The 14423-nt window shown below is 32.5% G+C and overlaps 1 protein-coding gene across 2 annotated transcripts in view; it reads right to left on the bottom strand.

Moving 5' to 3' along the window:
* Window positions 1-14423, bottom strand: part of TOP2B (DNA topoisomerase II beta) — a 57537-nt gene that overhangs the window by 27456 nt on the left and 15658 nt on the right. For both annotated transcript variants that reach the window (XM_059162462.1, XM_059162463.1), the window contains exons 4-13: window positions 13273-13336; window positions 9512-9657; window positions 8559-8656; window positions 7259-7471; window positions 4528-4701; window positions 2787-2888; window positions 2560-2697; window positions 1068-1206; window positions 583-740; window positions 183-308 (exon numbers count right to left, since the gene is read on the bottom strand). In XM_059162462.1, coding sequence (XP_059018445.1) covers window positions 183-308; window positions 583-740; window positions 1068-1206; window positions 2560-2697; window positions 2787-2888; window positions 4528-4701; window positions 7259-7471; window positions 8559-8656; window positions 9512-9657; window positions 13273-13336 — 1358 coding nt within the window. The remainder of the gene's footprint in view (window positions 1-182; window positions 309-582; window positions 741-1067; window positions 1207-2559; window positions 2698-2786; window positions 2889-4527; window positions 4702-7258; window positions 7472-8558; window positions 8657-9511; window positions 9658-13272; window positions 13337-14423) is intronic.

Raw genomic sequence — 14423 nt, 5'->3', positions numbered from 1 at the left:
TATGTTAGATAATGTAAAATGTGTCTCACACAAACACTGCCATTGAATGTTTTCTACTACCTGCCTTTGATGTACAATTATTTTCCCTTTTACTTTCTTGCAGCGAGTTTCATGAAACAAATATCAAAAGGGCACTCTGAAAAAGGTAAGTTTTATAAATATGTGGCAACCTTTAAACCAACCTGATCAGTCATAATCATAATCTTCCCATAGCGTAAAGTTTTCAGAGATTCTGCATCATCATAACTTTTCTTGTACTGTAGACCAACTATTTTGATAATATTGTTTATTTCTGCATTTTCCATGATCTGTGCAAAAAGAAAAATAATTTAAAGTATGTTCAGTGTTGAGAGGTGCCTGACTGGCTCAGTCAGTTTAGCAGACTATGCCAACTATTGATCTCAGGATGGTAAATTCAAGCCCCGTATTAGGTGTAGAAAGCACTTAAAAATAAAATCTTTTGTTTAAAAAAGTGTTGAAATATATAAAAAGTGAGTCAGAATTTACTTCTAAAAGTTCAACAATTTTAATAAAGTATTACAATGTCATATGTGTGTGGAGATATGAAAGAGAGAGAGATACCTGTTTATGAGAAGCTTCCCGTACGTTAAGAATTTTTCCCCTAAGTGGAAAGACTCCATATCTGTCTCGCCCAATCACACCTAATCCAGACACAGCCAATGATTTGGCAGAGTCTCCCTCGGTTAGTATCAGTGTACACTCCAGGGAATGTTTGCCACCTGAGAGATATTAAAAATGACATATATTCCAAATTCCTCAATTTTACCAATGAGAAAAATGAATCCAGAAAAATTAATAATCACAATAATGACAGTAAAAGACTATAAGAGTAAATTGTTCAGCATAGTTTAATCATTAAGTAAAATTTACTGAATTTCTATCCCCTGAAAATTGGCAATATGTGGTACATGTGGCAATTTTAATGAAGGAAATTTATACTCTGAACATAAAATTGTACAGTCTAACTACATGTGAAAAATGAATATTTCTATGACTAGATAAGTAAAAACTTAAATCTAAATCTTGAAAGAAAATCCGTATCTTACCAGCATCATTAGCATCATCCAGTTTGGGAATACCTTTGATTTTACTATACTTTACTGATGAACACTTCTTGTTCAGCTGAGTCTGGGCCTTAAATTTCACCCAATTCAGAATACTTTCTACAATGCCACAGTTAGAAGCCTAAAAATTAAAGGATAATGATATACAAACAAGCCAGAAGTTCATACACCTTGCTAAAATATAATACTTGGAATCTTTGAAACACTATGTTTATATGGTGAAACACAGTGTTCATACGGTAATACACTAATGGTGATGATGATAATAATAATATATGCTAGTAAATTTTACTCTAACTACAGTAAAGCTAACTCAGGCAGTTATATCCAATAACCTATTGCACAAAAATATAAACAGATGAATAAAGGGCAACTTACCAAAATATGAAAAACTCTATTATAATAAACCTCATGAAAAATATAAATAGCTTTTTTTTACATATTAATTTTGTTAAAAATTAACATGGTAAAAACTGATCCACCCATGAATTCACTACTTGTGAAATTCTAGACACTGACATTTCTTATATTCCTCAAAAACACAAAAACACAAATTTGCTATGACAAAAACTACTAATGTGAGAGGAAACATTAGGATAAATTCAAGAACTTATTTATCACCTTTATTCTTTTAAAAAGTTTGGTAATGAGGTTTTCAACATTATATATTGTGTGTCACCATGCAGTGAGTCCATGTGTGACAAGATGTTAACCCAAAATGAAGAGTGAAGAATCTCTAAGTTGGAGCTATTTCTTTTTCGTTATCCTGGGTAGTTTGATTTTAGGCATAAGAAATAGTCCTCTGAAACATTTGAGATATAAAAAGAGGTGGACTATGTTGCCAAATCTAAACTTAATCCACTCAAAATGAAAAAGTATAAAATCTAAAACCAAATCACTTCATCATGAATGCTAGGAGGGCAAAAATTTTGCAAAAGCATGAGTGTAGAGTCCTTTGTATTCAAAATTCATCATTAGATGCATCATAAGTACTATCTCTAAAGGCTTTAAGCTAGAACCTGAAAAACAACTTTTGTTTTTAAGAGCATATCCTTGAATTTACAATACCAGAATGTGATAAATTAAGTTCTTTCTATGGCAATTATACAACATTCCTCCACCAAAATATAAACTTCCAAAGAGAAGGAGCTGTGATTTATTCATCTTTAGATTCCCAGTGCAAATATATTTAAAGGCATTTTACATATGCTTATTTAATACAGATTTACTGATGGTACTGCCAAACGAGGGAAGTAAACTAAATCTTGCTTATATACAACAGATTATCAAAAATTATTAAGAACTGAAAAGCTCAGTTATAAACCTAAGATTATTTATTTGTACTCTCAGCTCATTTCAGAAAGGTTAAAACAGCATTTAAGAGAAACTAATCACAAAGAGAATAAATAAATAAAGAAAGAAAACTACTTAATTCTCAAAACCAACACTAAGAAGTAATAAAAATTTTACTCACTGCTTTAAAAAATTTTTCTGACAGTTGGCATTTGGACCCAAAACTTTTGGGTTGCAGAGTCATGTTTTCCTTAGTTTGAGAATCAAAAGTTGGATTTTCGATAAGGCAGTTAATAAAAACCCATATATGGTTTTTTACCTGTTGAAAACATAACCCCCCCAAAAAAAGGTTAACATCAGAACTGATATCATTTAATAATTCAACAGAATATGTAAAGCACCACTTACTTGAAATGGTTTTACTGATACACCGGCTTTGTTCTTTTTCTTAACTACTTCAATCAGTTTACCAACAACTTGATCTACTACATAATCCACATGACGTCCACCCTAAAGAGGAACAAAAAACTAGAATATAAAATCTTCTATAATTAGGGTAGCAAAATACTTCTTTTTTTTTCCTTGAATAAGCATTTAATCTTCATAACTTTGTGGAGTCAGTACTATTAACTCAATTATGCAGAAGCATAACATGAATCTCAGAATTGCAGAGTTAGGATATAAAAAATAAGGAGTTGGGGCATCTGGATAGCTCAGTCCTTAAGCATCTGCCTTAGGATCAGTTCATTATCCCAGGGCCTGGGACTAAGTCCCACACTGGGCTCCCTACTCAGCAGGGAGCCTGCTTCTCCCTCTTCCCTTTGCTTGTGTTCCCTCTCTCACTCTGTCAAACAAACAAATAAATAAATAAAAATAAAAATGAAAAAATAAGGTCTTTTTGGCTCTAGGGCCAATTAGCTATCTGTATAAAACTATACACAAAGTAAAAACAATCAAATTAAAAAAAAAAAAAACACCATGAAAGTGAAAACAAATACTGGCGGACACAAGATTTATACTTAGGGAATGTGGCAGCCATTGCCAGTTGGCCATCCAATGTCCATTCCTCCCTTTATTAAAAAACCTAAACTTATTTTTTATCTGGCAACATGCCCAGTTGAACATATTAACCAATTTAGACTCTCTTGCAGCTAGAGATAGCCACTTGACTCAGTTCTAGCCAGAGATGTTAGTGGGGTACACTGGATGGGATTTCCAGGAAAACTACTCTATTCCTAGTGAAAAAGGGAGTGATTTAGTTGATATACACATATGCCCAGCCTCTTTCTCTCTCCCTAGAACTTGAAATTGAGGCATAGAGAAGCCAGCAGGTATCTTAAAGGCATAAGAATGAAAGCTACATGCTAAGGATGGCTTTAAAGCCAGGAAGAGCCTGCTGGTCCCTGATGATACTGTAGAGTCATAGTACCAAACTAAGACTACTTACTCCCAGTCCCCAGTTATAAGAAGAAAAAATAAAACCTTTACCTCTTTATGCTACTGTATATTGGGTTTCTATTACATATAACCAAATGCAATCATAACTGATGCAAAATTTGTTGACTTGAGAAAGTGATGCTAGATTATAAAAAACACTGAGTATTAAAAAGAATAAGCTAAAACTTGAACAAGAGTGACAAATTATCAAATCACTGCTTTAGATTATTCTAGAATAATGCTTGTATTGTCTATGACTTTATTATGATCAATGGGCAAATGCAAATTTAGACAAGAAAAATTTCATTCAATTCGATCCAATGCAATTGGATTCACAATCCAAAAGCCTACAGAACCGTGTTCAAACTTCTCAGAATAGCATGTAACACACGTACCACAATCTGACCCCAAAACAGACTCCATTATTTTTTCTTTTACACTCTAAACTCAGAGCAGACTAAAGAATGTGTTAACATTCTAAATTCATAAAATATAAATGTATTCAACTATAAACACTAATATAAACTCAATGCTCAATGATGTTTATATAAATTATAAGACAGTTATTTTCATAAAAATAAGCTTTCATTTTCATAAGCCAATTTTTATTTCACAAAAGCAGATCTGGGGGTTTTTGTTACTGTTTCTTATTTTGTTTTTAATGAAACATTGTTCTATCGCTGACATGGTAACAAAGAATTAGCACACTTACTTTTGTTGTTGCAATACTATTTACAAAGCTGATTTGCTGGAATCCCTTTTCACTCAGTGTGAGACAAACATCCCATCTTTCATTTGCAAGTTCATGAATAACTTTCAGGGCCACTCCAGTTTCATCCAACTTGTCTTTCACATAAAGATCTACATAACTGCGAAATCCATTTACCTATTAATTTGAAAACCAAAACCAATAAACAATCTTATATTGGCAGCTCAACTAGGTAAATGCCATCAGGTACTCTTACACTTTAATTTTCCCTCACTCACAACAGCTCTTATTTCTCAGCTCCAAACCTTCAAGACTTCCACCATTCTATTCCTTGATCCCTACCCTTTAAAAAAGAATTCATTTCTGTATGTACCTGATAAAGAGAGAGTATGAAGTAAAAGCTGGACAGGTGAATTATTATAAACTTTTCCAAAAGTTTAAGTTTTCAAATGACATATAGAGTTCAGATATATAGAAGGTTTAAAGAAGAAAGAGAGAGAGAGGAGAGAGAGAGAAAGAAAGAAAGAAAGAAAGAAAGAAAGAAAGAAAGAAAGAAAATGCAAGCTTCTGCCCTTCAAGAAAACTGCTGGTCAGACAGCAAACTGACTTTTCAAGAACACTCAAGAAACCTGAATTCATAGTCTTAAGAGAAACAGCTATCTGTAGAGAGACACAGAACACTAACCAATTTGCTTAGGTGAGGCAGAAGCTGCCTAAGGTCATATAAGCCAAAAGGAACATTAAACTAGAAATTTCGACAACTTGCTTTAAGACAAATATGGACAGTATGGGTGTGTGAAGCACTTGAGGACTGTCACCATAAGGGGATCCTCAACTTACAGGCTTTTTCTCCAGAAACCAGCAGTTTCTCACAGGGAAGGTCAGGGAAAATCTAGAAAAAGCTCCCTACCATGGTGCTGCTGGTTGGGGGATGAGAAAAATAGCAGCTACTGGGAATTCCACCCAGACTCATCTCTCTTACCCATCCCAACCACAAAAATAAAACAAAAACAAAAAGCAAACAAAACAAAAACTTTAATTTGGAGGGGGAAGAATACTGCTAAAGAGTACAGGTAAAATATCACTATAGCTGGAATAAAATAATTCCAGCCCTACCTCATCCCACTCCCATCTCATTTAAGGTGAAAAAAAAAAAAAAGTTTATTTTAAGGAGCAGGGAGCCGTAATACTAAATGAGAATAGTGGTGGATACATGCTGCAGTTAGGGGAAGAAAATAAAAGGCAGAGAAAAATCTCTATCTCTAGAGGAAAGGCAGAAACACTTGTGAAAGCCAAAACCCTGAGACACAGGGCCAGTATGTACTCCAAAGTCTTGAATCTCAATCAGACATAAGCATCCTATAACCTACTACCATTTTAACAGGCCTCCAATAGTAACAGTGGGTTTCAGAGGGTAGGGCTGCAGAGACAGACATTCCCTGAGGGGCAGCTCCAAGGCAAGGCCCAAAAACAAGGAAGAATTTTAAGTTTCTGGTGCCCATAGCAATAACAAACATCAATGCTAGCTAACTGCAAAAACAATTAACTGCAAACACAGCCATTTTCTGTACAGATTAAACATAAATCCTGATACCAAAGCCTATTTACTCCATATCTACTATCCTATACAATGTGGCTGATTGCCAACAAAAGCTTGGCATGCCAAAAGACAGAAAAAACAAATGAAAAGACAAAGCAATCATCTGAACCTGACTCAGATATGTCACAGATGTTTTAACTATCAGATAAGGCATTTAAAATAACTATGATTAATATGTTAAAGGCTCTAATGGCGAAAGTAGACAATATAGCTTCCATTTCTCTGTTGAAGTTGTATAAGAATCAAATGGAAATTCTAGAAATCAAAGACACAGTAGAACATATGAAGAATGCCATGGGCAGACTCATCAACAGACATGACATATTAAAGAAAAAAAATTAGTGAACTTAAAAATAGGGCAACAGAAATTAAACTGAAACACAAAGAAAAAATAGTGAATAAGGCAGAGAAAAACATCCAGGAGCTTAGGACAATACCAAACTATATACAAATGCATAACTGGAATACCAGAAGGAAAGAACAGCAAAGAACTATTTGAGAAATAATGCCCAAATTTTTTCAAAATTAATGACATATACCAAACAACAGATCCAAGAAGCTCAGAAAATGGAATGAAAAAAATACACGTTAAAAAACAAAACCAAACTCCCATAAAAACACCTAAGCATACCATTCTCAAAACAAACAAACAAACAAACAAACAAAAAGTGAGAGAGAGAGAGAGAGAGAGAGAAAACCTTTGAAGTACCCAAAGGGAAAAATAAACACCTTACCAAAAGAGGAAAGAGGATAGGAACTATAGCACAAACCATGCAAACAAGAAGACAACTGGATGACATTAAAAGAAACAATACTGTAAACCCATAATTCTATATATCTCTGTATCTCTTGAAAGTGAAGGAAAATACTCTCTCAAACAGACTGAGGGAACTTATTGCCAGACCTAACTACAAGAAATTAAAAATTTCCAGGCAGAAGATACATGGTTAAGATCAGAAACTCAGATTTATGCCAAGAAATTAGGAATACAAGAAATGTTATAAATGAAAGTAAAATAGAATCCTGTGTTGTGTTTTTAATGGTTCTACAAGATAACTGACTGCTTAGCAGTTAGATTTAACTGTAAGCTGCCCAGAAAATAATAAAGCATTTACTATTTTAGAAGACACTTACAGGCAATTTCTTTCCATTAAACATGACCTTGACACCCTTGCATGAACCAGCCAAATCATAAGCTCTTCTGGTCATAAGGGCCACAATATCCTTGTCAAGTTTTTCCATCTTAAATTTAGACAGATCTGGTTGGAATGTTATGCATGTGTAATCTTCACCATCAAAATGTTTAATTTTGGCTTCAGAAGTCTTCATCATGTTATTCATCCATGTCTTTAAAAGAAAAAATACTCAAATATTTTTATATGCTTCTATATTTTATAATACATAAAGACTTAGTTCACAAAATACAGTCATTTACCATTTATATCCAGTTTCCAGCTTCACAACAAACCAATCCTGGAAACTGATATTAGAGATGAAAAAATTTAAAAACTACTACAGTAGTCCCTCCTTATCTATGTTCCAAGACCAGAAACCACGGATAGTACCAAACCCTATATGTATTATGTTTTTTCCAAACACACCTATGATAAAGCTTAATTTATAAATCAGGCACAATAAGAGATTAATAATAGAACAATTATACTTTAATAAAAGTTATATGAATGTGGTCTTTCTCCCTCTCAAAATATCTTAATGTACTGGAGTCAACCTTCTTGGATGATGTGAGATGATAAAATGCCTACAATACCAGATAAAGTGATTGTGACACAGCATTAGGCTACTACTGACCTTCCAACGATATGTCAGAAGGAGGATCATTTGCTTCTGAACCGCGGTTGACCGCGGGTAACTAAAACCATGGAAAGCAAAACCACAGATAAGGGGGGAGGGGAACACTATTATAAGAACCTAATTTGAAAATAAGCAAAATGAACTGCACGACTTTATACACTATTAGTAAAATAACTTTCAAACTCTTCAACATGACCATTTAAAATTTTACAGAAATAAGAATGATGCTTTCCCTGACCAAATTACTTTAGCTTTTCAAACTCTTTTCAAAATTCTACCAGAGTAAAATAAAACAGAATTTTATAATATGAATTTGATGAATCAATGAGGAATTTTTCAAATATGCTAAGTGGATACATTTCAGTAAGTCTGTAAGGTTCAAGGCATTATCAGTAATGCTTAACTAGGTAAAGGAAAAGTATAATAAAGCTCTTCATTTTCAAGGAACAAGAGAAAGATTTATATAAAACCTTCAGGTATTCTGAAGTCTTTATTCTGACATGCTTAATGCTTTAAATACAAAAAATGATATAGGCATCACTGCCATTTACCTAAGGTTCTATCATCTTAGAAAAGCAATACAACATCTCACACACACACACAATCAGAATTTCTATCATACCTGCTTAAAACTGTGTTTGTATTCTTTGCAAGCAGTTTCTACTGTAAATTTTGTACTGAAAATATTACAAAGTTTTGCACCATAACCATTGCGACCACCTGTAAAAACAATCAAATTTGAAAGGTTTAATGAAAAGGATTTTAGGAACTTTGTTAAACTTACCTACAAAATAATTTTACTGCATTATTTTAACAATCACCAACTGAATATTTCAGAGTATATTGAGATTTTTTTCATTTAAAGTAAAATACAATTAAGATTTAGCATATAAAATAATATAACTAACATGTATTTTGTAGATTCATCAACTTCATCATAATTTCAAAAAAAATTAAGCTTACAATCTCCTATCATCAAGTAAATCTATGCAAACATGAAATCTGAGTTTTCTATCAAAGTTACTTCTCTATTATAAAAATTTAATCTATATCACTTCCTAAAGTTTTGGTTTTGAAAATGAAAACCATCAACCTACTCTTGAGCAATGGAAATAAGTAGGAAAACATTTGGTTACAATCAAAGCACTTCAACTCTATTTACAAAACCTAGATTTGTGATCTTGACCCTCGTAAAACAGTTTAGAAGTAATTTAATTGATACCAAAAGACACAGTTTTCTAATGCAATAATAAGTTCACATACATAGGAATCATATATCTGACTTTCATCAGTACTCTAATTTAAAACTCAAACTGTCAGCCAGATTAGAGTTCCAGGAGTTGTAGCATATGTAGCATAAATACTATGAATTAATTTTTAAAATGCCTGTCGGACTATAATCAAGATAATACTTACATGTGATAGTTTTTTATAGATATTAATTCTGAAAAGAATTTTCTCACAGTAAAGCTACACAGGTTTCCTTTTCTGTAATATTTTATATAGGAATAAATTTTTAGTTGGAAGTATAAAAAAAAATTCAACAAAAATTCTGATCAGCCATTTAGACTTTACCTGTTACTTTTTTCTCATCATCATCATAGTTACTGGATGTTAAAAGCTGTCCAAAAATTAACGCAGGAACATATACTTTCTCTACTTTGTGTTCCACTACTGGAATGCCTTTCCCATTATTCCAAATGCTTATAATATTTGATTCACTGTAAATAAACAAGCAGAGTTTAGAGCTTAACATGGCTTAAAGGTATATGAATTTCCATAAAAAGTGAAGTAATCCAGAACAAACCTGAGTAATTATAAGCAAAACTCTAGCCATTAATAATTGAAAGACACTCATCTTTCAAGAAAATACTTGCTGAGGATACACATCTCTACCCAAGTCATAACTTAAAGTAGGGCCACTAAGCCCTACAGGTAATACTGAAAAATTTCTCAGGAAAAGAAACTCTTCCCAACCTCCCCAAAAAAATAGTAAAAGCGGTGAAAGCTATAAGAAGTCAGCTCCAGATTGTCTTCTTTTCATATATATTAGCCATGATCTTCCTGCTTCATTCTACCAGTATACCACCTATGAACCACAAGGTCTGCAGAGCCAGGAGCCATTGCCATTTTCATTTCCTAACTGTTACTGCAGTACATATGGAAAAGGACAAATAGCAGGAAATGTATTCCATTCTCACCCTAAATATTATACAGGGCTGCTTGCATTGTGGCAATCATGGTCATCAACTAATTTTAATGGTTTTAAAATATCTAGATTTTACCTATTTTAGGTTTTTTAGGTTTCCTTATCACAAAACCATCCATTTAAGCCCTGAATGGCATGCAGTAGAGGCTCTTATGGCTAATAGCAACTTCACATAGGCAGTAGTCCTGATAGAAAATTTTGTCTACCCTATCATTTTGAGTAGTATACACTATAATCCCTTTACTCATTTAAAAGCCAAATCTACAAAGAAACACAGCTTCATAACCAACACTAAGAATTAGCTTATAAAGCTACCATTTGGGGGCGCCTGGGTGGCTCAGTGGGTTAAAGCCTCTGCCTTCGGCTCAGGTCATGGTCCTGGGATTGAGCCCTACATGGGGGCTCTCTGCTCAGCAGGGAGCATGATTTCCCCCACCCCCGCAACCCGGCCTGCCTCTCTGCCTACTTGTGATCTCTGTCAAATAATTCTAAATAAAATCTTAAAAAAAAAAACTACCATCTGACAATCTGATTCATAATTATTCTTAGATAGTTTCATTCACACGTATATATCTTACTCTCTGAAGAGGTATTAGAAGTAGTTACACAACTAAAAAATTTGTTATAAAAGCCAAAATTAAAACCATATAACCAGGGGAAATCAATTAAATCAAATTAAACAGGAAGGAAGAAAGGAAGCTAGCTAACAAATAACTTTTAGCACATCATCTTCTTTCTCTAATTAGCCACCAACTTTTCTTTCCCTTATTGTCCAATATAGGTTTAACTCTTCAAATGTCCTAGACTCAAATTTTTATAGCATTTAAAAATTCAGATCTCCTGATCATTCTCTAGTCTTTAGTCATCATGACTAGTTTGTCCTGAGATTCATTTATTATCAGTATTCAGTCCTTTCTTCATTCCAAATGCCAAAATACAAGTCTAGACTGCTATCACCTTAAATATTATAAATCAAGCTAAAAACTCCTCTATGGCATGTTCACAGCCCATTATCCAGATCCTTAATTATAGTCAAATTTAATTCCCACTATTTGGCAACATGTATCCTGTTTTTTCTTCAAATCAGTTTGTTACTTGTCCTGAAGGTTCATTCCCAGTTCTTCCATTTCTTTGTTTACTGGTTTTTCCTTACTTTAGCATCTTTTTACTCTTTGTTTAGCCAAAATTTAACCCTAACTTTGAGAGCCAGTTTATGACTTCAGTTTTTACCTTTTACCCAGCCACTCTCATGATATACCAAGACTAGCAAAAAAAAAAAAAAAAAAATTGATTGAGTACCTCAGGAGATTAGATTATCTCTCCAATGAGTAAACAATCTCTACAGAATACACAGCTGAATGTTTAAATATATAACAGTTTCAAATTGCCTACTATAGTTCCACTTGTGCCTCTTAAAGACAATGGACCCTAGAAACAAGGGCCAGATACTACACTACTGTTTTAGACATCCCAGGCATAATATTAATAGAGAAGAATTCTGAAGGAAATAAAGAAAGACAATGAATGGAAAATTACAGATCTTAAACATCTCAAAATGATACAAAGTCAATACATTCGTAAGTAAACCTTTAAATTTTTTTTCATCCAATTTAAAATATCATATATGGTACTATAATTAAGATAGGTATTTTGTAAATCCATTATCTTTATCACATTATCCATTATTTTTTAAAAAATAAGGTTTGACATCTCCTACATACAGTAAATCTATATGAGTATGAAATTTGAACTTCCTATCAAAGTCACCTCTCTCTATTGAAAAATTCAATCTATATCAATTCCCAAATCTGGCATTTAATAAGTTCTGAACAATGATTCAGAGCTCTACAACTATATCCTTTGTTTCATCAATAACCTTCACAGAAATACTAAGAAAAAGAATACTGTGTTTGAATAAGCTACAAATAAAGTTTTGAAATATTTAAAGCTAAAAAGAAACCTGGAAAACCTAAATATCTAATAATCATTAAATGTTAAGAGGTTAAATTATGATATATCAACATAATAAAATAATTAGTAATAGTTAAAAAGATTTAAGTAGATCTATATAAGTTAATAACAAAGGCTGTCCACAATATATCAAATAAAAATAGAAAAAGTATATAATCCCACTTAAAAAAAATAAAAATATATCTGTATACGTATTTCAGTTTGAGTGTATACTATTTTTTAAAGCTACAGATTTAAGAGTTTTAACCCTAAATAAACAAGCATACTTAAATTAGAAGGGCTATTAAAACTCTGGTTAATGTGCTTTTCACATTTGTTTTTAATCAGACAGATGCCAGCAAATACTAACCATTGTATAAAGTTTGAAGCTCCTCTGTAGTTTGTGATAATATTTTAATATACAGCTAACTTCATGGTATAACCAAATGTTATATTTTCATATATAATAATCTTAAACCATCTAAAATTAGATTAGTTGACAGTAAGACTATACCTTAGTTAAATTTTCATATTAGAGAAAATTCTTGATATAATTCTAAATTATTAATAAAATACAAATATAATGTAATATTTTACAAAAGCCACACTGTTGGAAACAGGGTCAATGTAACAGTAATATTTCTAAGTTAAAACGGTATTATTTTCATTCCCCTTCAGTTCTACAAAACAAATCACCACAGTGAGATCTAATTAGCTGAACACCTGGTATGTACTCTATAATACCAGCAGTTCATAATTTACAAATGATGTTACAAATAATGGGAAAGCCCAAATATCGGTCATAACAAATAAACTTAACCTATAATATAACTGGACTAGTACTAGCAATAGCACTGAGTCTTGACTCTCAAAGCAAGAAGGAAAGAGTGAATGACTACTATAATCACCTGCAACAATAACCGCAGCATCAAAGAGGGAGAAAAATGGGTTTCCAAGTGTTCCCATAAGGAAGTACTTTGGAGTAAAAGATCATGAATGACAGAAGAACTATAAAAGTATAGTATATTCTGGCTAAAAGAGGCAAAAATAACAAGATCTCAGGCAAAAGGGAAACTTCAGGAGTACTAATTGTATACAGTATTCATTTGAGGAGTATTTGAGAACTATTAGAATAAAACAACTTAGCATAAAAAAATTAAACTTGAAATATACTTACGGATCAATAGAAACTTTAATACAAGTCATATTCTTGTCCCTCTGTTTATTGTCAGCTGCATTGACTACAAATTAAATATTTTGATTATTAATAAAATATATAAAGCTATATGAATAAATATGACACTGTATGTATACCCTAGTTAATATAAACATTTATATATGGTAATAGTTACTGAAATTATTGCTACTAACTTCTAATAAAAACTTTATTTTTTAAATAATATATTAAATTTGATATCACACTAAATTACTGTTATGTCTTCTATTATAAATTGGGGGTAGGGGAAGGGCAGATTTTGTGATATATAAAATTAAAAAACATCTATAGGTTACAACCCCCTAATCCAGGTTAGATCTAAAAGAAAAAAATTGAGTTTAATTATATTTTGTCTTGGAAACAACTATTTTCTCTTGATCTCCTTCAAAAAACTCATGGTTTTATACGGAGGTTGAGCTAAAATCAGTTATTTTTAAATTAGACAAAGTCTTCAGCATCCTTAGAAATCAAAATTCTAAATCCTATGCTCTATAACTGATAATGTATTTGCATACATTAACCACTACTGTGGTTAGACATATGACTACACAAATTTTACACAAGCTAGCTGTCAAATTCAACTTCAATCATAGAAAATATATGTTCCTGGTAAACACTATGTGACATAAAAGTAAAATCAAGTGGATAGCTGGGAAGTAAAAGTGGAAAGTATAAAATACAAATAACTAGTTTTTACTCCATGCCCTTTCCCCAAAGAGCGACCAGAACTAACCCCGAGAGATCCACACAACCCAGCTGTCTAGGAAACATCAAGTGGCACGGGTATGGTGGTGACAGAGCCCAGAGACTCTAGAAAGTGCTTAGCTAAAACTATTTCCAAAGTGCAAGCATTCCCTAGGAATCAATTAAGTATCCACACTTAATTATGATTTCATTTATCATGTGATTTGGAGAAAACAGAGATCATTCAGAACAAACTTGGCTGCCCAACAGAAATTCCTGATTTGTTGGTGAAAAACACAATTTCACATGTCTCACAGCAAACTTACCAAATCTGCAAGGATCAGGCACTGTAATCTCTATTTTTAACATGCCCCCCAGATGCCTGGTATGCATAACCTCTTCAAATGACTACACATACAAGATTATAA

Source organism: Mustela lutreola, chromosome 2 (assembly GCF_030435805.1).
Source record: "Mustela lutreola isolate mMusLut2 chromosome 2, mMusLut2.pri, whole genome shotgun sequence".
NCBI classification, from domain to species: Eukaryota; Metazoa; Chordata; class Mammalia; order Carnivora; family Mustelidae; genus Mustela; species Mustela lutreola.
The sequence above is the reverse complement of the archived record's forward strand: the minus strand, read 5'-3'. Positions and strand labels throughout refer to the sequence as shown.